The 25,502-nt window shown below is 38.0% G+C and overlaps 2 protein-coding genes across 6 annotated transcripts in view; one reads left to right on the forward strand and one right to left on the reverse strand.

The window, feature by feature from the left end:
• Positions 1–22,477, forward strand: cracr2aa (calcium release activated channel regulator 2Aa). Of its 5 annotated transcripts, none has more exons than XM_054777237.1 (18): positions 1–144; positions 2,363–2,755; positions 7,313–7,424; positions 7,499–7,685; positions 9,070–9,216; positions 9,417–9,507; positions 9,621–9,716; positions 11,209–11,396; positions 11,530–11,601; positions 12,556–12,601; positions 14,097–14,176; positions 14,287–14,623; positions 14,689–14,821; positions 16,213–16,294; positions 16,545–16,659; positions 16,759–16,860; positions 18,801–18,877; positions 21,373–22,477. In XM_054777237.1, exons 2-18 carry the CDS (start codon positions 2,534–2,536, stop codon positions 21,458–21,460), a joined length of 2,175 nt encoding a protein of 724 aa, XP_054633212.1. In that variant the 5' UTR covers positions 1–144; positions 2,363–2,533; the 3' UTR covers positions 21,461–22,477. The 5 variants fall into 5 exon arrangements, with proteins under 5 accessions (XP_054633212.1, XP_054633215.1, XP_054633214.1 ...); XM_054777240.1 differs by having other exon boundaries at positions 14,728–14,821; XM_054777239.1 differs by having other exon boundaries at positions 14,692–14,821; positions 21,373–22,476.
• LOC129181707 (protein arginine N-methyltransferase 8-B) overlaps positions 22,314–25,502 on the reverse strand; it is a 37,209-nt gene continuing 34,020 nt past the window's right edge. Inside the window, exon 10 of the mRNA XM_054777242.1 lies at positions 22,314–25,122. Coding sequence (XP_054633217.1) covers positions 25,039–25,122 — 84 coding nt within the window. The 3' untranslated portion in view covers positions 22,314–25,038. The remainder of the gene's footprint in view (positions 25,123–25,502) is intronic.

Raw genomic sequence — 25,502 nt, forward strand, 5'->3', positions numbered from 1 at the left:
TTAGGTTTGCCCAGTCGGCACTCAGTTAAATTCCACCACTCTCACACTTGCCACACATTTAAAAAAAAATAAACACTCACACGTCAAAAGAGGCAGGTTGATACCGAACAAGTCAACGAAGTAGCGGAGACGGAATACACACTGGTACGTACCTGCGTTATTATCGCAAGTAAGTTGGAGATAAATGAACCTGACACGAGTTTATAGCTCGCATAATATTAGATAACCTGTACGTAAACGCTCATGTACACAAGGCAGCTATGTCAACAGACCTGCAGCTGTTCCACAAAGCTTTACAAAATGTTGGGCTAGGAAGTGCTTTAACTGCTCAAACTTCGTAATTAGTCATGTGGCGTGCGGTTAAAGACATCCCTCCTCTCAAAAACATGTGAACAGTGTTTACTTCCTGATTCAGTACGCTGTATAAAAGTAGTAGTGTATTTCAAAATAGCACTATATGGACTGCAGTAGGCTAGCACAGCACTCAAACCATTTGATGCCAAAGAACATAACCGTATTGTGAGACTTGTGTTATCGGTTTTTTTTTGCTTACTGGTGAACCTCCAGTCGTGTTAAATTCTGAAATGCAGTTGATTTATGGTGCTTGAAGCCCAGTTACTCTTTGTGTTGTGAACTTATTTGACTAAGCCATTGTATCACAGCTGTTCCATGTCAAACAAGAACTTCACAGCCTTGTTGTTAGGTTGAGTTATTGCCTCCTATGCTGGAGAAAAATATGTAAGAAGAAAAGTTGAATTACTTCCTCCCTTCCCCTCAAGAACTGTGGCATGGATTTCCATTTGTAGTTAAACAAATCCACAGTGTTAGTCCAGTAACATAGTGACTGTGCAGCGTAGGCTTTCCTCCAGCCAATACAGTACACACTATGAGAGATGAGACAATATGTAGTATTGAAGAAGACAAAATGCAGTTCCTCTTCTTGTTTCCTCTTCGACAAGCAGGCCGTATCTTTGCTCGTGGTGGTTGCTTTTTTCACAGCTTTCCTCTGTGAACTGGCATGCTTGCAAAAAGTTGCACAATGTTGAAGCATGAGTATGACACACTGTATCCTTTTGTTGTGACGTCACATTTGATTGAATGAGGCCAATGGTCAACTTAATATTTTGCACATAAACATCACTTGATGCACCAGGAAAATGTTGATGTGATCATTTGGGATGAATACTGTATGTGACAGCTATCTTTTCAACTTTTGTACAATCACATTTCCTGCACGCTGCAGAGCAGGGGTGTCCAACCTTTTTTCTCCTTGCAGACAAAAAAAAAGGTCACTTTGATACATTTTGTGCATTAAAAATGCTAAAGTGTAGAGTGTAGGTCAGCCATCTGAACAAAACATCCACATCGTAACAACATCGACATTTTTGCTTCTTTTCTGATATGTTTGGTTTGTATTGATTTGGTCAGTTTAGGGCAGGGGTGTCCAATTTGCGGCCCGTAACTGTTTTTTTATTGGCCGACGACACAAGAAAGCTAAACGAAAACAGCAGCAACAGCAAAAATGGAAAAATCAAGAGTAATTTTACAAGAATAAAGTCAAAATATTAATCTAACAGGAAAAAGTAGTCATTTTACGGGACAATGTTGTAATATTTTGAGGAAAAATATCATCATTTTTGTGTCACAGAGTTGAAATATTAAAGTAAAAAGCTGTTATTTTTGTAAGAGTTGTGATATTATGAGAAACAAACAAAACAACAAAATGGAGAAAACAGATCTAATTTTGCGAGAATAAAGACAATATATTAAGATAAAGAAGTCGTATTCTAAAAAGAAAAAAGTCACAATTTTCATGAGAATATACTCGTAATAGGAAAAATAATGCCATTTATAGCATAGAGTTGAAATGAAATAGAGGTAAAAACATGTTCTTTAAACGTAATATGAGAAACAAAGAAAACAAAATAAAGATGTAATTTTGGGGAAATTGGTTTGTGGAAAGAGTTATAATATTATGGGAATAAAGTCAAAATATTCTGAAAAGAAAATTTAAGAGGAAAGTTGAAATATTTTGAAAATAAAAAAAACAACAGAAATGGGGAAAAAAGAGCAAACAGCAAAGTTCATACTAATAACATGCTTTTTCACCTATATCACAAAGCTCCGATGCAGGGTTTTTGCGTATGCTCAGATACTTGAAAAATCAGGGAGAACATTGGAGGTAGATATAAAGGACTAAACTCACACTCAGCTTAATGTTGCAAAACTGCGCTTTACAGTACAGATGGATGCATATATTTCATGTTTTTCCATGCATTACATATATTTGTTTAAAAATTATGCAGAAATAATATATTTTCTTGCAGGGAAGTGCGAACTGAATATCCTATCTCTTTTCTAGCTTTCAGCAACCAATTAAACAGGTGGTTGCTAAGAGATGATGCGTGACATTGCTGAAAGCCTCTGATGCTCCCCAGCCGGCGGCGCAACTTCTTTTCAGATCTGTCTCCGATGCACCTTGCTCATGTGAAGGACAGCTCGGACGCTCACACCAGAACTACAAACTCTTACCATGGCGGCTGTAACTGGCCCGTGTGCCCTCAGTGAGGCGGCGGCTACCTCAGATGTCGGGACAGCGCAGAGAGGGCATGGGAGCAGCGAAGAATGTGAGAGTGCCCGGAGGAAAAGGGAGAGCGGGCTTGTGGGTCAAAACACTATCCTGGAGAAAACCCACGAGTTCTTCCAGGTGTGCGACATTGAGAAAAAGGGCTTCATTACCCGATGGGACATGCAGGTAAGAGAGAAATGATGTATTAGATTTAAAGGGTCCCTGACATGATTCATCAAATTTGCTTAAATGTGTTATATCTTCTTTGTAATTATACTCTACATTGTTCAATTTCTGAAAGCGAAAGGTAAATTTGCTAAAATTATATTTATAGTTAATAGCGCCAGTCAAGACGAGCTAGCTCTCACTGTTCAGTCACATTTCCGGAAGTGACGGCATCGGAGTGCTATCACTCAGATAAACAAACTTGGCGGTGCACGAGATAGAAGATGTTTAGAGTGATTAGGTTTCGAGGAGAAAAGAAGAAAGAAACATTTGGGGATCAAATAGAGAACTTGCAGAACATGGTCTTTCGCCTTAAGACATGGAGATGAAGATTGGTCGCCTTCAAAACACAGAATGGTAAATGTAAATTACTCTGGATTGCTTATCCTTCAATTCATGTTTTAAATCGGCTTCTAGATGTGCATAATGGGGTCTTTATAGCCATTTTAAAATTTTATATTTTACCGCTATTGTAGCAGTTGCCCCCGCAGCCCACCATCAACTATCGCTGTGGAAAGATGTTTACATAACATGATTACATAACATGCTTCTTGTAAAGGTGTTCTTTCGAAGTAGTCATCAGTGAAATGATCACTGCAAAGAACAAAACCCAAGGTGGGCTTCCATCTGTCTCTCGTTCTCTGCACTTGATCGTCCATTGTTGTCTTCAACCTTCCTCTTTTGGAAAAGAAAACGAACTTGAGTATCACTTGAATACTGTGAACATCCAGCAGCAAGACAACATTTTGGCATTACTATTTTGATTAAAAATAACATATTTAAGCAAAGCTGATGAATGATGTTGGGACCCCTTAAAGGTTGGTTTGTGTTTATATACAGTATATTAGGAAATGCTAAGTGGTAAATCTAAATATCAGTACTTATTTGCCATTTTTATTGACAATGTTATTTATTTATCGTAAATGCTCAATAAGGACAGTCGGTTCTCTTATCAGTGATTCTGAACAGGACACGGAGAGAACCCACGTGCTTTATTCAAAGCTGCATAATAAAGACTGAAAGGGGAAGGCAGTAAGAGCCAAAAATAGATAGCCACGCGGATGCTTTGTGATACAAGCCCCCCACTCACATTATTGTGCAGATTCACTTGGTCCTCAGATGTCGGTCCTCACTGTTGCCAATCCATTGATGAAGCACTTGTGGGCCATAACACATAGAGCGGAGCTTTGATATCACAGCCTGCTCTAATGAGGCTCATGGAGCACCACTTGTGTTGCATACATACAGTACAGTACATACGTCATGCTGCTGCTTACAGTTTCAGACCTGCATTGTCACTGCTTCATCTTAAGCTGTGGCTACCAGTGTCCTGAAGTAATAGATTTGTTTTCCTAGATAACACACTTTACAAGAGCAGCTCAGACGCTGACAGAGATCACATCCTTTCCACACCCTGGATTATATGGGTGGCCTCTGTCAACAGTTGCGGCAGTGTAAACATCTCCTAAACGCGCATCGCACTACAGAGGTGTGGCTATGGTGGCTTTTTTGATGAATACTCCAGCAGTTATTGTCACGTCACGAGTTGTTGCATTACTGTCTTGGATTGAACCTTTAGTAAAGAGTACCTCCCATTTCAACAGCGTCTCACTCTGCACTTTGAAGACCTGTCACACAGGTGCTTTGGTACTTTAAAGATTTTCAAAGCCTGAAAAGTATTAAAAGTTACATACGGTTGTTAAAGGGACCTACCCCTACAATATTGACCTGAATATAAGACTACCCCTCTTTTTCATATGGAAGTCCATTTCTACCACTGAAACAAAAAACATATCCCAATGGTAAATCCTAATTATGAAATAAAAAGTCCAAATTAAAAGTTAAAAAGTATTAATTATGAGATAGGAAAGTCATATTTATGAGCTAAAAAGTCAAAATTCTGAGATAAAAAATCCCAATTATGAAATAAAAAGTCCTAATTATGAAATCAAAACTTAAAATTATGAGATAAAAAATCAACATTATGAGATAAAAAGACGAAATTGCGAGATACAAACTGCGCATGTGCCGAGTGCCATGTGACGAAGCCTCCGGCGAATATGGTGGCACATACCGTCACCGCACTGTTGACGTCACCACACCGTTGACGTCACGTGACCAGATGAACAAGAGGGACCCCCGCGCACGAAACAATAACAATGCTGGACTACAGAGCTGTGTTTGTGCTGCAGGTGGTCCTGTTAGCGCTATTGCAACAAAACCTCATCGCCCTCTTTGAACTACTCTTGCAGAGACGCATACACAATTACACGCGGCGGTATCTTGTTTTTGTTTGTGTGTTATTTATGCCCAATTCCCAAACAATAAACATTTAACATAATTATATTTTTACATTAGAAATGTATTTCACACGCATTTTGGGAAGAAACCAAGTTAAGCAAAAAAAAAAAAATCTGAGGAGCCGTTTTGGAGTCGAAAGGTCCGTCTCTCTACAAAGAGACTTCCCATCACTATTGGTCACCATTATTTTAAAATGAATGTCATAACTCCGCTGTTGTTTAGCTAACTGTGTCACGGCGGCAATCTCTCCAGGTCACTGTTGTGTGTGAGTGACAGCAAGAAAAGTTCTGCCTCGGTTGGGGCAAAGTTTTTTTGGTGCTACTTTCTGGTTTGCATGTATAAGTCTTTTTAAAACATTTTTAAACGAAAAAAATGCAATCCCATATTTGGTTCAATACTGTAATTTAGAGTACCCATTGGAATACTTGGGCTTTCAGTATTTAATTCCTCAATCGTCAAACAGTGGATCCCCATGTAACGCAGCTCAGCCCTGCACCCTGGCTGAGGCTCGATCGAATCCACATCCTCAAAACTGCGCAAAACGAAAATTACGTTGAGCAGCGCTAGCCAATGAACTACCAAGGCAGATCTTCAGGCATCAGGGAGCGAGGTTTACCAACGTACTTCTGCACCGCTACACCCGCACATTCGCGATTCAGCATTCCCGGCCCTGGAAACTTGTGGATTTTTGCTCAAATTTTTTTTCAAATGTAGGCTGTTTTTTTCCACAGAAAACACATCTGATTCACCCTAAATTGGTAATATGCAAATACATATAATCCAGGTAAACTATACATCAGACATGCACTCTGTATTGTTCCTTAGTATTACCATATTTAATGTATTGTGTGGAGATAATATTACAATATTACAATAATAATTACAAAAGCAATCTTCATTCACTCACTGTACTGCAAAAAAGATGGGTGAGGATCATTCATAATGCCAAGTATAGAGAACATACAAACCCTTTATTTTTAAAATCACAGATATTAAAATTTGCAGATTTAGTACACTTTCAAACCGCTAGAATAATGCATAAAGTTAATAACAACTCGTTACCCAAAAACCTCATACAGTGTTTCTCATTCAGAGAGGAGAAATATGATCTTAGAGGAAAATGAAACTTAAAACATTTATACATGAGAACTACGTTGAAAACCCACAAAATTTCTATATGTGGAATTAAACTAAGGAACGGATTGAGTAAGGAACTCAAACAATGTACGGAGATGGGCAAATTCAAAAAGCAATACAAGCAGTTGATGTTTGCTAAATACAAGCAGAAGAGTCTTGATCATCACAATGATGTTCTGTCAGGTTCATTATTTTTAGTTTTTTAGTTTTTTATTTTTTATTTATTTTTATTTATTTATTTTTTCGTTTTTCTTTAGGAAGAAAAAAAAAAGAAAAAACAAAACAAAAAAAAGGTTTTGTTTCTTTATTCATATTTATTTCATATATATATATATATATATGTATATACATATATATTTATATATATAAATTTTTTTTGGTCTTACTGTTATCTATTATGTATTATTATTTTGATGATCATAGAAAACATGACATGGAATGCAGGAAGTGAACAACAAGTATTGTACTAGACGCGGAATAGATGGGGGGTAGGATTACATAAGCTTTGCTTCTTCCTACTCCTTTTGGACATGTAGAACTGTGAAAGGATGATTTATGAGATGTATTCCATTGGAACCTCATGTTCAAATAAACTAAGACCAAACTGTTAAAAAAAAAAAAAAGCTCAACATTTTTACAAAAGCGTGAATCTACTGTATACATGTATCCAAAAGTTCCATTTTTAGGTAAAGAATACTGTGCAACATGTGTGCAACCTTGTTGTGTTTGGTTGGTTCTCTCATTGCATATCACGAGCCATCTCTTTTAATGTGGTATTGCATTCATTCAGTTTGAAAAGTGTCTTTGCAGCTGCTCAATGGTCAATCATTGAAGGCTGGTCTATAGTTGTTCCACTGGGAAGATACCAGATGATATTACCCACAGTTACCCACACGTGTATTTCACATGTATCTAGTTGAGTTCCTATCAACGACAAGTTTATTTAATTAATCAAATAAACCAAACAGTTATTGTTTTTGGGTCAGAAGTAGCAGTTGTTATAGCTACACTGTCATTGTCATTGGGGCTGTTTTTGTCAATAACAGCTGTTTTTTTTTTTTTTTTTGTCATGTAAAATAGCGGCTGTATGGCGAGCTCCCTCTCAATGCCGACGAGCTGGAGAAAGTGTTTGACACCCTTGATTCTGACAGCAATGGATATCTCACCCTCGATGAGTTCTCCACTGGCTTTAGTATGTTTGGTTGTATATTCTTCTAGAATACAATGCAGCGATGCGTCCCATGTTTTGAATCTCCAATTTTTTAGGTGAATTTCTCTATGGCAGGAAGATATCTTCAAGTGAAAGCATGGAGGATAAACCCCCATGTACTAAGTCTCCAGAAGTTCTCTACCACAATCAGTGGAATGAGAGCCCGGCAACCTCGGAGGATGAGGAGGAGAAACATTTTTCCATGCTGATGGAGAGTCTAGGAGCCAACAACGTCTTTGAAGAGTGAGTACTGTCTTTATGAGAGCACTTATTTGGTCCATTTCACATCTTTGAGCACGCTACATGCAACCTCATTGATTTGTTTAGTCAGTGACCTTGGCCTACATATACTCGGTTTAAAGTGCAGTGCATATGTTTGACTCGCACATTGCACTTTTTACATTTGTTTTCATGTGTGTCTTGACTAAAAATGGCAATGTGTTCTATGCTATTTAAATTGCAATACTAGCATTGTTTGTGTTCCACACATTGTTTTTTTTCCACTAAGACAGGGGTGCCCAAACTTTTTCCAGCAAGCGCCACATACCGAAAAATTAAAAGGATGCAAGGACCAGTTTCATATTTTGCAAACATATATATATATATTTCAATAAATACTGTATATCTAAAATATAATATGTGTAATATATATTAAACATACTATATATATATATATATATATATATATATATGTGGGAAAAGCCTATTGTTGGTATCAACTTCCCTTGTTTTTCTCAATTTTTGCTGTTTTTTAGAAAAAAAATCTTCAATAATTGTCATACATTTTTTTTCTGAATATTATGACTTAATTCCAATAATATTTTGACCTTATTCTCACATTATACTTTTCTCCAACCTAAATTTCCCCAAATTATTTTGTTTTGTTTGTCTCTCATAACATTAAATGTTGTTTTTTTTTTAAAACCCTATTTTTCTTTAATATTTCAACACTATTCTACTAAAATGACATTATTTTTCCTCATAATAGTACAAATTTATGCTCGTAAAACGTTTTTTCTCTTTAGAATACGACTTTTTTAATTTTGACTTTCTCATTAAATTACAGCTGTTTTTTTTTTTAAACTTTCAATTTTTTTCTTGTACATTTTACATTTACATCTAACATTTTTGCAACCTAATTTTCCAAAAATTACGACTTTATTTGTTGTTTTGTTTTTCTCATTATATAACGACACAGAAAAAAAATCTAATAAAATCTATAATAAAAAAAATATTTCAGCTTTATGCTCCTAAAATGACATTATATTTCCCTCATAATATTACTTTTATTCTCGTAATATAACACATTTTTCGCATTATATTATAACCTTTTTATCCTAATAGTTTGACAAATTACTGCTGATTTAAAAATTTGGTGTTTTTTTTTTTAGTTTTCTTGTTAAATTATTTGTAACAAGGGCCATTTGCAGGGAGCAAATGGCCCCCGGCCCGCAGTTTGGACACCTCTACACCCCTGTTGTTGTCTTAACGACTTTTTATTGTTATTTAGCGCGTATTCAGACCCGTCTAGATTGTGTTTTTCAAACTGGTGATAGATGTAACAAAGTTTTCCATTCTTATAAACATGTTCCTGTATGAGGCACTTACCAACCCTTTATCTCATCAGTCCAGCAGAGGTACGCAGTTTGTGGGCCCAGCTGCGCCGGGATGAACCACATCTTTTATCCAATTTTGAGGACTTCCTGGCAAGAGTGACATCCCAGATCATTGTGGCTAACCAGGAGAAGAGAGAGATGGAGAGCGCTCTTAGACGGTCAGGCGAAATCTTTGTATAATAGCCTACTGAGCTTATTGGGGCTTTGTAACGCTGGCTGTACAGCTAAATCATGTCGTCAAAGGGGGAACATGCAGATTAATTATGCATAAAATAACCTAAATATTTAAGTGCATTAACTGGGCCTGTTGTTTTACATATGCAAAGAGTGCAATGTTTGATAAGTATGCGCCTAATAGGAAAGCAGCTACACATGATGATGAGATCCAGCGCCTGTATGAGGAAATGGAGCAGCAAATAAAAAATGAAAGAGATCGGATTGTGATGCAGGTAAAACAAATATTACATTCAAATTCTAAGAAATGCTGCATCTCATATATGTCGCCTTCAGCTTTTTATTATATTGTTTACTTGTGTGTTCCTTTTTTCTCTTTGCACTGAAGGACTATAAGGGGTTTGTGTCTCGCAGCCAAGACCTAGAAAGACAGCTGACCACCAAGGAGAAAGAGTTGGAGCAGCTCTTTCAGAAGCAGAGGAGGGTGAGTGAGTGAATGCCCAGCGATTAACTTCCTCAATATGTTTTCTCACAGACTAAGAAAAAGACCACTGTAGTTAATGTCTTGTAAATGAGAACTTTACAAGTGTAACTGTTACCTTTTGGCTTGCGGTCAGTTCATACGAGTACTCTTTTGTGGCTCAACTTCAGCAGCCACATTAAATCAATAACATCAGCAAATGAACGGACATGCGAGAGCCATATGAACCATCTTGTGCTGCGTTTCAGTTTTGTGTCGCTACACTCTGGAACAGTATTCCATAAAGTGTGAGATACATCTCAACTTTGGCCATGTTCAAATCCACGTTGAAAACACTTCTCTGCTTTTAATTCCATTAATTACTACCGTAATTTCCAGTGGATAAGATGCTACTTTTTTTCTGTAACTTTTTCCCGTCATGCATTTCCTCTCAGCAGAGCAGTTCATTGGCTAAGTGTTAAGTTGCTGTGTGATGATTTTAGCCTTCTTTCTAAGATGACACCATGTGTCAGACTGTTATATTGAGAAGCTTGTTGGGAGTTTTCCCGTAGCTCATGAGTGGCTCCTGTCAAATAAAGAGCTGCCTGGTCCACATGGACTCCTGCGCGCCACAATATGCCGTTTTAAGATGTGGACATGTGTGACTTATAGTCCGGTGTGGCTTATATCTGTATATGCACAAATCTGTTTTTCTCTCTAAATTTGGTGGGTGCCGCTTAAACACCAGTGCGTCTTGTACACCGGAAATTACAGTACTTTGATGTACTTCACTTTGAATTGCCTTGTGCACGAATTGTGCTCAATAAATAAACTTGCTTTGCTCTCTCTGTTTCTGAGAGTAAACTTTAGTTGTTAAAGGCATTAAAGGCTCACTCTATAAGCATTTTAGACCTTACTCACCTGTTAAACAGAAAACAAAATTTGACAGAAAAAAACAGGTTATGAGCCACTTTCGAAGCATTGCAAGTCAAATGTCTGATACTGATATCCTCTTGTGGAAGGACAAAAGTGCTACACATATTTTTATTTCAGTGTAGTTTGTCTGCTAGTTTAGGGTTATGCAAAGTTCCCAGCGTTCCCTGCTAAAAAATTTAACAGTTTTTCACTTTCATAATACTTTTGTCATGCTATGTCATGCCCATGACAATAATTGAACACCTTGCGTCTTGTCATTACAGTAAATCATAGGCACTCAAGAGATTTAGCATTGTTCTTTAGTATGAGAATTGTTTTTTCCTGTCTTCACATTCAGTGTATAATGCTGTGACTTAATGAGGTCCCTGTATAACTATAAAACAAATGTGTGACCATGTAGTCTTAAAAGCTACATAGTCTTGGGAATTCACGGAGAGAAAAACACTTTTTTATTACGACTAATTGTATTTGCATATTGTTGATGCAGGGATGCAGTGGGAGACAGACTGTTGAATAATACATGTATTCAACTGTAATGGGATTTTTTTTTTTTTGTACCACCACTGATCCCCATCCACAGCTGGAGCATCAGTGTCAGGAGCTTCACAGTGAGCAACATGTGACCAAGGTGGAGAACGTGAAGCTGAAGAAGACCAATGATGATCTAGCCAAGGAACTGGATCACACCAGTCAAGAGCTGCTCTTGGCTCAGGAACAGCTGAGTCTGCTACACCAGCAGTCCACCCGTATCCATGAGGAGAAGGAGATGTGAGTAACAAGCCCTCAGGCTTTTTCTGCTCCTTGTACCTTTTTATGTTTCTGCTTACTTGAAAGAGGCAATGTGACACAGCCTCTCTTATAGCAATTATAACACTGCATGTAATGTTTTTGTTTGGCTCAGGGAAATATACCGACTGACAGAGGGACTGCAGCGGGAGCGAGCAAGCCTTCTCAAACAGTTGGACCTGATGAGGTTTGAATACATTACAGCTGAACAGGTCCACTTTGGACAGAAACACCACAGGCAGAAATCTACAATACAGTGGCGCCACGGTTGGCGTGTTGTCGTTGAAAATTTATGCCACAATTTTGCCTTGGTTTGCGTGCCTTCCACAGTTGGCTTACAATAGGCCACTTGAGTCCAACTGTGTTCTTAATGTAATTTTATCATAAAACATCCGTCCTTGTTAGCACGAGTGAACAAAAATGCCAACCGGAACTGGAAGTCAGCTATGTTATGTCACCGGTTTATGATGTCATTAGTAGTTGACTCTCGGAAATGTTAACACACAACACATTTTTATAGCTTTACATGCATAAAATAATTCTAAATGCATATAAATAAATGAACATTTAAGGTTACTTTTACCTTCATTGAAGACGTGACTCTTCCCTAAGACACGATGCGGCAGCGAGATCAACCACCACCAACTTCCAGTTTTGAGTTATTTCTTGAATTCACCTTCTTTGTCAAAATGCTGTCGCTTACAACTTCCATTGGCTATACTGTATATTGGGTTACTGAGGTGAGGAACACTATTGAATTCAAGAAATGACTCAGGGCAAAACAAGAGGAGGTTGATCTTGCTGCCACATTGTGTCTTTGGGAAGTCACATCCTTCTAATACATTTCTTTTTTAGCATTTTTGAGCCCTCTATACATGAAATAACTACACTTAGAGTCACTTTTACACTTGTATTACTCCATCTGGTAGACATAATAATTGACATCCGAGACATAAATAAGACATAACATACTGTAGATTCACACATCAGCATTGACAGCCTACTTCCTGCGGTGGCTATTGTTTAACCAATGTGACATTACTGACATCTGGTGACCAGTGTAGAATACTGTTGGTTTTTGTCCGTGCATTACAAGGCAAATGCTCAGTTTCTGTCTTGAGTGTTACTTCCTCTCTTGCAGGGAAATGAACAAACATTTACGAGATGAAAAAGACATTTTCTTTCAGGTTTGTGATTCATTGTAACATTTTTTGCTGTTATATACCTGTATCATGTGTTTTCACTGCAGCCAATGTGTGGCTTAGCTTTTGAGGCCCTTTAAAAAAAAAAAAAAGCTCAGGTGTAATAAACGTACACCTTTTAACCTTACGTCCCAAAATGGTCCCTCTTGTAAATATCAACTAAAACGTAGTCTATTCATTTTTGTTAATTCAATGCATATATGCATTGAAATCTATTCAAATTCACTTCTAAAGTAAGAATCATGTTTTTTCAAAATATTTTATATTTCAAATTAATGTTATAGAACCCGTGACATTATTCAATGGTCGAAAAACACAACATATGCACTAGTTTCCAAAAATATGGTAAAGTTCAAAAGACTTTTTACCATTTTAAACAATGATCCCTCTCATAAAAGTATCACGATGCATTTTTATCATTTTTTTTTCACTTTAAAATTAATTAAAAATATGTGGTTATAAAATGGTTACCTGCTTAACGAAGTCAAGCTTATGTGAAAAAACTTCAAAAACTTTTTCTTTTTTTTTTTTTTTTTTTTTTACATTTTACTATTCTGTCCCAGAATGGTTCCTCTTATAAATGACCAATAAAAATGTAATATATAAATATTTTGTTCATTTACAATACATAAAATACTTTTAACTACAGACCTAACCATAACTATAATATTTATATTATTTAATATATTATTTTTGCATTTAGATATACATATTTTTTTCATAATTTGCATTAATATGATAGATTCCCAGACTTGCGCAAAATATGCAATATTTTAGAAAAAAATGAGATGCAAAATAGAAAAATATTTGTTTTTACCCTTTGGTCCCAAATTGGTTCCTTTCAAAATATATAAATATTTGTTCATTTCAGTACATAAAATCTTTTCACATTTAGACCTAGCCATAAATATAATGTTTTTTATATATATATATATATATATATATATATATATATATATATATATATATATATATATATATATATATATATATATATATATAAATATCTTTTATATTTACACTAAAATTAATTTTGAGAAAACCCCTCAAAAATGCAATATTTTCCCAAAATATGCTGAAAAGTGGGGGGAAAAAACTGTTAATCTTATTAATATTATAGAACCTCTGAGTTTATTCAATGGGGAAAAACACATAATATGCAATATTTAGGAAAAAATGAGGTGGAAAAATATTACAGTTTTTACCTTTTGGTCCCAAACTGGTCCCTCATAAAAGTCCAAAGTAATATTAATTTTTTTTTCTCAAAACTGTGTGGCTATAACAGGAGTCAATTCTATAAACCTCGCAATAGAGGGGATCCTGAAATAGTATATGAAATCATATTAACTTAAGATCCAGGTCAGGTTTCATACAATTAGCCTTAAAACTGGCGGATATACTGAGAATGAGAAGGCGCCTCGTGGGTTAAGGTTGAAAAGACAGAAATCAATGAAAGTGATTGCTCATGTTTTGCCTGCAGAAACCAAACAATTGTAAGAAAACAGGATCCCAGCCAAGGCCTGTACTCAATGTTGAGACACACACTTTCTTTCCAAAAAGGTAAAATCATTAAGTGCATGTATTTTACACGTAAATTATGAAATCAAGCATGTACTGTACCTTATTTGATGTAATCTGTACTTGTTCTCTTAAAAACTTTGTACCGACAGTGAGGAGGACGAGGAGGGCTGTGTGAGGCAGAGCCCAGCCAATGGGTCAAGTCAACCGTCTTGCCCAGAGGTAACCAGAGGTTCCCTTCAGAGGATCATCTCCATTGAGGAGGACCATCTCCCCCACTTGCTCCAGAATAGTGGCCAGCCCCAAACGCCTCTTGAACCGCTTACTGAAGGAGAGGAAGCATCCGATCAAGAGGAAAATATAGACTTGGTGATGAGCGATATTTACCCAACTTCTGTTCAGCTGCAGCGGTCAGAAGGAATCGGACAAATAAGTCAAACTCCCACGTCTCCGAGGGGTGAACCCGTGGGCAAGGAGACCAGCATAAATGTAAGCATTTGCTTTCTTTTTCACTGAGCCCACAAGCTAATTGGTCCCTTCTCCACTCCTTCGAGGAGGAAGGTGCTCCGTCACCACCTGACCGCCTCTTTAAGATTGTTCTGGTGGGGAACTCTAGCGTCGGAAAGACCTCCCTCCTGCGACGGTTTTGCGATGACTGCTTTCACCCAGACAATTCCGCCACTGTTGGTATGAATATTGCACGTGTATCTTTGTGCTGTAGCACTTCATTGATTTATCACTGTCATGTGCATATGACACGTTCTCCGAACTTGCTGACCAAAAACCTGACAAGGGAGTCAAAATTTCAAGTTGAGGTGGACTTGTAACTTGCCTATTTTTCTGTCAGTGATAACAACATTGATGATTGGACACCACGTGAATTTTACATATCAATACATAATTAATAGAGATGCTCCGATCAGGGTTTGATCATCCATGAGTGAGAGCACATGAATTAACTGTACAGTTTTTCATTTTTCAATTTATTTACGATTGCGTGCTATTGGCCACGGCCGCCGTTAGACAATTCCAAGGGCCCCTGGCAAATACAGCAGGTACCAGTAATTATTAAAAAATTTACTTTTGGACAAATAGGGTTTTTTTTTTCCTTTTATTTGTGTGAAACAATGTTTGTACTATTTGACACAAACCTGAATTAAATTTAATGCATTGTTTTGGAGTAATACGAATACATGGGAAATAAACTGTTCAATAATTTATTTTTAGTTCAAGATACAACAAAATTAACAGAATAAAATCACACAAATATCTTTGTTAAATTTAATTTTGTATGTGTTTTATTTATGACTGGCAAAATTTAAATTGCAAACTACTTTATTGACCAAGCAGATCTCCACTCAGACAGTGTGGCCATCGTCTTTATGTCGTCATTATATGATGGCATGAAGTCTGAATTGACCAGTTATAAAAAAAATAAAAAAAAAACAACTAAAAAAACAAATAAATAGTGTTTGGAAGACATAATTAGTATAATGACAACAAGAGAGCAAAATTGTTCAGTGGCACTTGAAAAAGTTAGCACCTACCCCATGAACGTGATATCCACCTGTAGCTTTGTCCCATCAATCGACGCTTACTGAGGCATTTGGTCGGCAAATATCACCAAAACAGTGCAAAATGATGCGCTCTCACAGTGTCGCTGGCTACATTGCAAACATACATACAGGCAACTTCTGTGTCAAGCTGAAGTCTCACACAGGTACAACGTACCCTCATCTTGAGTACCATCTAGTGGTTCAAATGTGCAGTACACCTCTCATGACAATAAAATAATGGTCTAAAAAATCGATAAAATCGAGTATCGATGATAATTTTTAGCACAATTATCGATCAGCATAATTTGTTTTCGTGAAAGGCCTAATCATCACTATACCTCAATAATGTAACAATTACATTATTTCCATTTCATCTACGATGAACAATTTTGAAATATACACAGAATACAAGTAGAAGATCCTTGTAAATATTTCAGGTTCAGATAACGTGTCATATATTTGCTTATACTTGAGCTTTGTTATTGATTTGGTATTAACATTTTTTCCATTTGATGTGTGTAGGTATAGACTACAGTGTGAAGACAATAATAGTAGATAACAGCCAGGTGGCGCTGCAGATCTGGGATACAGCGGGACAGGAAAGGTAACCCAACCATTGAGTCACAAAGTTGAATTTCCTTACCAAACCTCAGTTTTTTCATGTATTTTGGTCATTGGTTTGGTACTGAAGCACATGTATTCACAAAAAAAGAACTATTAAAAGTTAAGGCTGCTAACGTGTTCATTTTAAAGTGCTCAAAGGCTAAATAACAGTGTTTTTACGGAGGCGCTGACTCAGAGCCCCACCTGCCCTTTTTAAAAGTCTACTTTGTCTTCCTTTTCTCCACGTCCAGGTATCGAAGCATCACCAAGCAATTTTTTCGCAAAGCTGACGGTGTGGTTGTGATGTACGACATAACGGTTGAGCAGAGCTTCACAGCTGTCAGACAGTGGTTGACAAGTGTAAAGGTTGCCGCTTGCTCATCTTCCCCTCTTCCAACGCACAACACAATACATGTTCAAAATACAGATTTTTCACTACAGTACATATTTCTCTTCCGTTCATAGGAGGGTGCAGGAGACGCCATCACTCTCATGCTGTTGGGGAACAAAACAGACATAGAGATTGAGCGAGAAGTTGAGAAATCAGTGGGTGAAAGGCTTGCAAAGGTGTGTGTTGTCGAGCTTCCCTTGTGTTAACTTGAGTTGTATAGCGTACATGGAGAGGACATTGGGAGGCAGTGGCAGCATTAGAGTGCATATGGTTGTGGGTTTGAATCTCAGCTGTGCACTTTGCATGTTCTTTCTGTACTTCTGCTTCATTCCACGGCTAAAACATGAGTCGTCCCTCGTTTATCATGGTTACCTGGTTCCAGACACGACCGTGATAAGTGAATTTCCGCAAAGTAAGGTTCAATATTAATAAATTGCATTTTTTTGTAGTTAGAGCATGGAAAACCTGTTTATGACCATTTAAATATGTTTATTTATATTTAGCCATTATTAGAGCCCTCTAGACATGAAATAACACCCCTATAGTCATCTTCACACTTGTATCACAATAATACAGTAGACATGGTAAGCGATAATATGACATAATAACTCACAGATTAGCATTGGGAAAGTTCATTGTAGTATCTCAAACATAATGTGAGTCAATTGCATGGCATTAAAGAAAGCTTAACATCAGTCTATCATCCATCCTCACTAGGGGTGCTGCGATAGATTGGCCACCAATTAGTATCGGCGGATTTCCGGTGAAAATGCACGACCGATACTTGCTTTATAACGCCGATCACCTCTGCCCCCTACTATTGCAGCATCCAGCTGTAGCCATCGTCTCCCACCCACTTTCCCTTCGCAGGCGTGGCAAAGCCAAAAAAAAAGCATGTCTTATGGACGCCACACACGGGAAGTGACAAACAACTGCGGCTGGCAAAACTTATCGTCAACGCATAGCACATGGGAGGCGAGGAACGGCTGTGACCAGCCACACCGTGAGCGACGCGCTCACATCCAGAGCGAATTGTACGAGTCTCCCACGGTTTTGATTGGTTGTCAGATGTGGAGGGAATTTGGGGTATCAAAGTAGTTCAGACGAGGAGAAGCGGCTGGTGTTGATTGAGTACTCTTGCTAGTGCGGGATCTTACTAGTATTGAAGATCAACTTTAATAAATGGTCTATATAAATGAATGTAAACTTACCTGATATGTTTACTCTGGCGCCACCGAGTTCCCATGCTGCTGCTTTTTTCTGTATATGGCTATATTCTTTTTTAGAACTGTCAAATAGCTCCGGGAGATCTCACACAGCAAGTACATGAATGAATCCGAGAGCGTACTGACCCTGTCCGCTCATTGGTCGAGCAATGGAACTCCCGCTAATTGGTCCTTGTTTGGATTGAAATAAGCTATGAAAATAAATAAAAATAAGAAAGTAGCTCTCACAAGAAAAAAAGGTTGCTGACCCTTATAATAGCCAATAGTACATTTTAAAATGTATAGTCTTAATCTATGTGGTCAGTATCGGCCAATTTCACTCATGGATGATCGATATCGGCAGCATAAAACCCTGATAGGAGCATTCCTAACCCTCACTATGATGTTTATCACTTGATAATGGATACTGCTGCACTACGGCTATCTTTGTTAACACCACATTGCGCGACTCACGCACAGGCTACGGGATGTCTGCAGGGACACAAGCGACGGCCGCTGCTATAATCATAGGAAGCTATCAAGCTACCTAGTTAGCCTCAATTTATTGGTTCTAAAACTAAACCTTGAAACTGGGTGGGGGGAAAAAAGGACAAAGTTAGAAGCAAAAAAAACGTACCACTTCCACATGGAATTTGTTCACTCTGCATCCATGACTTGACTATGTAGTGCAGGTTAAGGTAATGTAATGTCTCATCAATGTAACATTCCGGACACCCAGTGACCCGTGTAGAATACTACATACAGTATGACTACTTTTTCAGTATTGTTTGACTAATAAAAGGCCATAGTCAACCATGAAACAGTGATCATTTATTAATTAACTTTTGAAAAAAACGTTTGGGAGCGATGTTCTGTACTGTACTGTAATGTGAAATGTGCGTCTTTTACAGGACTGTCAGATGACTTTCTTTGAGTGCAGTGCACGCTCGGGACATCATGTAATGGAGGCCATGTTTCATCTGGCCAGGTGAGCATATAAAACATTTTTTTTTTTGTTGGGTGAGTTCTCCACAGCAAAATACTGTTGCTGCAGACATTTCATGACTTTTGGGTGGGAAATAAATATCTGTTTTCATGATAACACTAGTAGTTTTTTTTAGAATGATACTGTCAAGCCTCTTTTCAGAGAAGGTGTTTTTAGCTGCACAAAGAAATCTTGGCTTGGATTGCTTTGTTGATGTGAAAAAGCTTTGCCTTTGTGAGGTGTCATTCATGTGAAAATACAAATCATTGTTGAAGCAACATTTTGTCTGCGCTCAAACATCCGAGATCATTTTGCAAAGCAACCTTCTTGTATCAGGGTACTCAAGTCGTCATTGTTGCTGCTTAAGTTATGGAATTTTACAATGAGAGTGCGCAGCCACAAGGTGCAAAAAGTATCTTTTGTAAACCGTTGTGGTTTTACTTCTGTTAGTGACTGCCTCGTGGTTGACCTGCCTAACATCCGTGCAGGCAATGTGGGTTCAGTTCCCACACAATGACTGTGAGTGTGAATGGTTGTCTGCCTTAATATGTGCTCTGCAATTGACTGGAAACCAGCCCAGGGTGTTCAAAGTTGAGTTTCCTGCAGCCCTTTAAACGGATGGAATTGATGCTTTTACTGCTCCTGCACTCCAGCAACATTTAAAGAGATAGTTCAGATTTTTTGACATGAAGTTATATGACATCCCCATCAGCAGTGTAGTCCATCAATAGAGGCCTACCCCCACCTGGTCCCCTAAATCCAGTTCTGGTCGGATTTCGGTGATGAACATAGTTCCAGGTAGTCGATGGGGTTACACAGGTAAGGAGTTTAGCTCCTCAAAATAATAAGTGTTCAAAAGAGTAATACATTTGCATCACAAAAATGCCTCCTCGAAAAAATCTGACCTGACAAATTGCTCAACGTGATATTTGTCTCCCACCGTAACCCTGGGCACTGTCACCTATCCATTCTTGTGTATGTGACAAAAACGCTCGCATCTTCATCCTCTGTGGAACACACTAAACAAGACATGCGAGCGTCTTTGTCACATACACAAGAACGGACAGGCGACAGTGTGCAGGGATATGGAGGGAGACAAATATAATGCTGAGCGATTTGTGATTTTTTTCAAGGAGGCATTTTTATGACGCAAATGTATTACCATAAAGCACCGTGTGTGTATTAACCGCACCCCCATTTTCAGGCTCACGGCGGGGGAAAAAAACAATTTTAGTCCATAAATGCTTGCCAACTCTTTCGTCTCAAATCAACATGCGTAAAGGTACTAAGCAATTTCAAAAAGAAGAAGAAAGGAGAAATCTGACCTTCAGCATCTAGATCTTTAATATTATGGCTAAGCACAGATTATGATAATAATAATAATAATAATAATAATAATAAATCAAAATAAAGAAATTTTCAATTTTCAGAGATGTTTTGATATCTTTCACTGCTTCTCTTTTTCTCTATTATTTTATTGCATTGCTTCAGTGTGAATTTGAATAAACTCCAATGTTGTATTGTATTTTACATCATCTACAATGTTTTAATGGAAGCTTAGGTTAGCGTCAGTGTATATAGAGATCCTTTCACTGTGTGAAAATACAGACAGCCGTCAGATAAGTTAGTTGCATACACAAGCATTTTCAGCAACTGTACAGCAGAGGGCGCTAAAGTCAAAGCAACTGTCTGACCCACAGACGGCTATTCTTAAAATGGACTTCTCGTCAGTTTCTGCGTCTGGTCACAGACCTGTCATCGTGTATAAACCGCACCCCGAAAAAAAGTGCGGTTTATACACGGTGCTTTACGGTACTCTTTTGAACGCATATTATTTTTAGAAACCAAACTCCTTACTTGTGTAACACCAGCAACTATCTACTTTCTTCATCACCGAAATCTGACCAGAACGGGACTTAGGGGACCAAGTGGGGGGTAAGAGTTTGTTGATGTACTACACTGCTGATGATACAACTTCATGTCAAAAAATCCAAACTATCCCTTTAATATACAGCAAAACAAGAATGCAATGTACAGTAATTACTCCCTGAGGGATTGAAAGATGAATCAGTGGCTCACAAATCGCATAATTGGCCATAACGCAACGCATGTGCATGTAATTTTTATGGGCACTACGGAAGAGCAAATAACATAAAAAGCATTAAAAAATATGTTAAAAAGTTGTAAAGAAGTTGTTAAGTTGGCAACACTGATCCCTTCTGCTACGTCTTCCTATTCTCCGGCAGACCAGGTGCGCATGAGGTGTGTTAAGAGGCAGAGTCACAATGCCGGTTACTGTACGGAGATGTAACGACAAGCTGCATTCACAGACAGTCCCATTATAGCATTATAGTGCCTTCATGAGCAAGGGCGCCACATCCGCCACAAATAAATGAATGAATGTACGGGAAACACAAGAGTTGTCGACTCAAAACGTGTCCAAAACGCAGCATCAAGGACATGTGCGTGTTTCTGACTTCTTGCTCGGTGTCTCTCAGAATCCTGAAAGAGCAAGAGGACCGGGAGAAAGAGAAAACTGTCCGGCTGGTGGGCAGCACACTGGAGAAGAAGAACTCCTGCTGCTAACAGATAAAACACACACACTTCCACAACAGCATTTGTCCTGTTTACTGCGGGGCACTCACACACTGCAGCCAATAACGTCATGTGATACATTTGATTACACTACCAAAAAACTAATTATTTCCGGGAAGTTTGATATCATGAGACAATGTAAAAATAACTGGATGAAAAATTGACCTTTTTTCTGTTTTTAGAAAGGCTTCTTCAACTTTTATCTATCACATGCCAGTTTTTAATGATGTAGTGTATTTATGTAATGATTTAGAAGGGGTTCTTGACATGAGTTTGCTTAGCTTTTCAGTGCAATGTGTGGAACAACATACCAATCTGTAAAAGTAACATTGTTGTGTCGTCTTGAGGTCACTCGTCTGTAGTTTAAGTTCACGGTGTTCCTTTTGATTTAGCATATAATTCACCGGGTTCATCAAAGTGCTATCATGAAGAAATGTAGCATTTGCTGCTGGTCTGTTTTGTTTTATAGTATTTTTGCGTGGTTTCTTGCTCATGGTGCAGTTTGTTTGTTATTCTCTTATCTTCACCAGCATTTTGTCAATAGTTGCAATGATGGGGACTATTAGGTCAGATGGAAAATAGTTACTTGTCCTCCTAAGACCAAATTGGGTTGATTTGTAAAGAAAAAAATATATATTTAAGTCTGATGCACATAATCTTCCTGCCAAGTGTTTGATATTACTGATTTATATCACGCTACAATGTCATGCCAAGTAATTTGTATGTGATTTTGGAGGTCAGAGGCACTATTGGCGGGTTGCCACCACTACTGTTTTGCACATCACTTTAATGTATAGGTATTTAATTAGTGTAAAAAAAATAAAAATAAACAATTGCTTGTTCATATTGTTTGTAAAGCTCCTGGTCATTGTTGTGTGGTTTTACACATTGCAGTTTATTGTCATTACAAGACATGGAACATAATATCTAAACTCAAAAGTTGTAGAATACACATGGAAAAACATGCCAGCTTGTTAGAATTTTTCTTGTATGAGGGTTTTTTTAGTCACATTCCAGAGTTGTAAATAAATAAAACATGTTATGACCTGTAAATGATTAAAACCCCTTAAGAGGTTACTTCTAACAATGTATGCAATGTCTGTTTGCATTCAGAAGGCAGATCATTTCCCTTTAATAATTGTTAGTATCATTGCTTGCATGCTTTCTAAATGATGTATTTAATAAGCATCTCAAAAAGTACAGTAGAACCTTGGTTAGCTTCATTAATTCAAGGTCGGGCTCTTAACTGAAATGAACGATACCTGAATCATAAGAAATAATGCAAGTCCAATCAATCCACTCCAGAAAGCCCAAAACGTTAACACATAACATGTTTTTATAGTTTTGCAATCAAAGCCGATCAGCCAATCTCACTCATGGATGATCGGTATCGGAATCGGCAGCATAAAACCCTAATCGGAGCATCCCTAATAAAAACGTGTTTTATGTTAACATTTTTGAGAGTCAACTGCTGATGACATCATTGACGGGTGACGCAGCTGACTTGGGGTTCCGGTTGCTTTGTAGTGACAACACAACAAGACTTGTGCCATATTGTACGCTAACTGGAGAATGTACGCACACGGGGAAAAATTCTGGTGTAAATTAAACACAGTAACCGGAGCGGACGGTAACCAAGGCTCCACTGTACATCTCACATCACTTACCTTCCTAAATAATGCAGCTTGAAAGCATATACCTAAAGCATGAGCATACAATCCTGTGTCACAAGATATTTTTTTTTTAAGGAGTTCACATTTCCATTACTGTAACCCTAAACGGTTTGAAATGGCTAACTAAAAGTGTATGAAACATCTAATCAACAGAATGTAAACTGAATAGTTTTTACAGGTGAAAGGAAATAATTGTAGATGCAGCATTGCAGAATAGAATTAGGAACACTTGGGAACTTGGTAAAGGCATTAAGCAGGGGACAAAAACTCCTTAAGTGGAGATCCATTACAAGAGCTGTACTGTATAAAAAATGCCTTCGCAAAAACAATAATACTCAGTGCTTTATAACTGCACTGCATCACACTGCGTAAAGGGTGATATTGAAATTTGATGAAGCTCTTGTATTGGATCCTGTTAGATTATACACATGTACAGTGTTCCCTCTCTACATCGCGGTTCACCTTTTGCGGATTTGCTCTTTCGCAGATTTTTTATAAGTGCAACTTGCACGTTTTTTTTTTTTTTTACAGCGTAAATAACAGCGTGTATTGGTGCTCTGTTGCATGTGTCTGTTATTGTATTTACTACTGCTACCAGTAGGGTGTGTTGTATACTCATGTGAGAGTTGAAGACGTTTCCAGTTTGTCTCAGTAAATATAGAGCCACAAAAGTCCTGATTGGCTAAGGGAGAACCCAGCCATTGTGTTCTGCGTTCTGATTGGCTGTAGACCATTGTCAATTAATCTCCTTCATGCAGGACTGCCTGTTTCCTATTGTATGGTCGCTAGCTGCTAGCGATTATACATGTTGAATGAAGGCAGAAGTTACGCGGCTGTAGGGTGCCTGGAATACTGGAAACGAATCTTGGGTTCATGGAGGACGACAGGGAAGAATATGTTCTAACAAGGATACAAAAAGGCTACAGCCTAACGGTGCCAGGACAAGCCAGGATCAGAGGAGGGAATACGCGTGAGTCACTTAATTTCTTGTGTCCAATCTCGTAAGTTGATCATTAAAATTCAAACGAAATTTGCATTTGAGAGTGTTTAAACAAGAGAGAAATGTGTTAAAATGTTAATGCCTGTCTGAGAAAAGTGTATAAAGTGTATGGCGAGGGGCTTTAACAGCCTAAAAACATACATAATAATTGTAGAAAAATACAGTTGGCAAGAAAATAGATGGATGGAAATATAATTGGCTACTTCGTGGATTTTACTTATTGCGGGCTATTTCGTTTATCCTCCATGATAAACGAGGGAACACTGTACCTATTAAAATGGCAGGTCAAACACTGCCAGCACAAACTGACAACATCGGGCACATAATATGGACCTTTAACTCCATTCATCACACATGGCATTAGTACAACAACTACGAAACAACAACTACCTTTCACATAACACACATATTGAGTAGACCTGCTGGATGGACATAAAGTACCTGCAGCAGGTTTGTCCTTGGCTGTGGTGCTCAGACACTATTTCTAGCATTACTGAGCCTATATTCAACAGTTCATGAACCACAATACAGTCAACTAGTTTTGACATCTACCCCACTCCCCACTGAGGTCCATAGTTATGGTGGAAATCACCCACTGAACGAAAAACACTGGTACATCACTCCATTTCACTTACATGTACAGCAAGAAGCACTAACTTTGCACAAGTTAGAACATGTTGTCTTTTACAGTATTACATTCAGAGTTGTTTCTAACAGTCTGCACCAATGGCTTCCTGTCTTACAGTGAGATGTTAGTGGGGCCACCTCCAGCTTACAGCCTGCCCCAGCTTTCTAACCTCATGTGTCATTTCTGAGTCTGCGCTCCAGGAAGGGTCTTTGGCTTCCTCTTCGCCTCAGGAGTCCCATTCCCTCGACGGCAGGGTTCACCGCAAAATCTAACGCATCTTGTAGTCGTGGGATATAGCTGCCTCGCACAGTTGTCCTTTGAAATCCAGCTCAAAGGTAAAGTCCAAGTCCCGCTATGCAGACCAACAGAGGAAATAAATGAGGGTATGGATGGACGGAGATGGCGTGACATCAACAAGCAGAAATATCAGTAGGGGGTCAAATCAAAATTCTAAATGACAGCAGGGAATTGCAATTAATTCAGAAATTACATGTAACAAAACACACAGCATAGCAACCACAAAGAACCATGCACTAGGCCCATAAGTGAAACGCCCACCATAGCAATCTGATTAGACAATTACATTTGAGGTTCTGTACACAGTTTCACCAATATGTACGAGATAGGCGCTGGTGAACATTGGTGCTGTTACCATGTTTGGTTAGAAGATGAATAATAATAACATTATTTTTTGATGCCCTAGATCAGGGGTGTTTTTTTGTTTTAATCAAA

The sequence above is a fragment of the Dunckerocampus dactyliophorus genome, chromosome 5 (genome assembly GCF_027744805.1).
Source record: "Dunckerocampus dactyliophorus isolate RoL2022-P2 chromosome 5, RoL_Ddac_1.1, whole genome shotgun sequence".
NCBI lineage: Eukaryota > Metazoa > Chordata > Actinopteri > Syngnathiformes > Syngnathidae > Dunckerocampus > Dunckerocampus dactyliophorus.

Excerpts from the sequence above, each read along its gene's own strand:
- cracr2aa (XM_054777237.1), top strand. The coding sequence starts at position 2,534 with ATGGCGGCTGTAACTGGCCCGTGTGCCCTCAGTGAGGCGGCGGCTACC. Across the intron at positions 7,686-9,069 it reads GCCAACAACGTCTTTGAAGA|TCCAGCAGAGGTACGCAGTT; the intron begins GTGAGTACTGTC and ends TTATCTCATCAG. Across the intron at positions 9,508-9,620 it reads GAGATCGGATTGTGATGCAG|GACTATAAGGGGTTTGTGTC; the intron begins GTAAAACAAATA and ends TTTGCACTGAAG.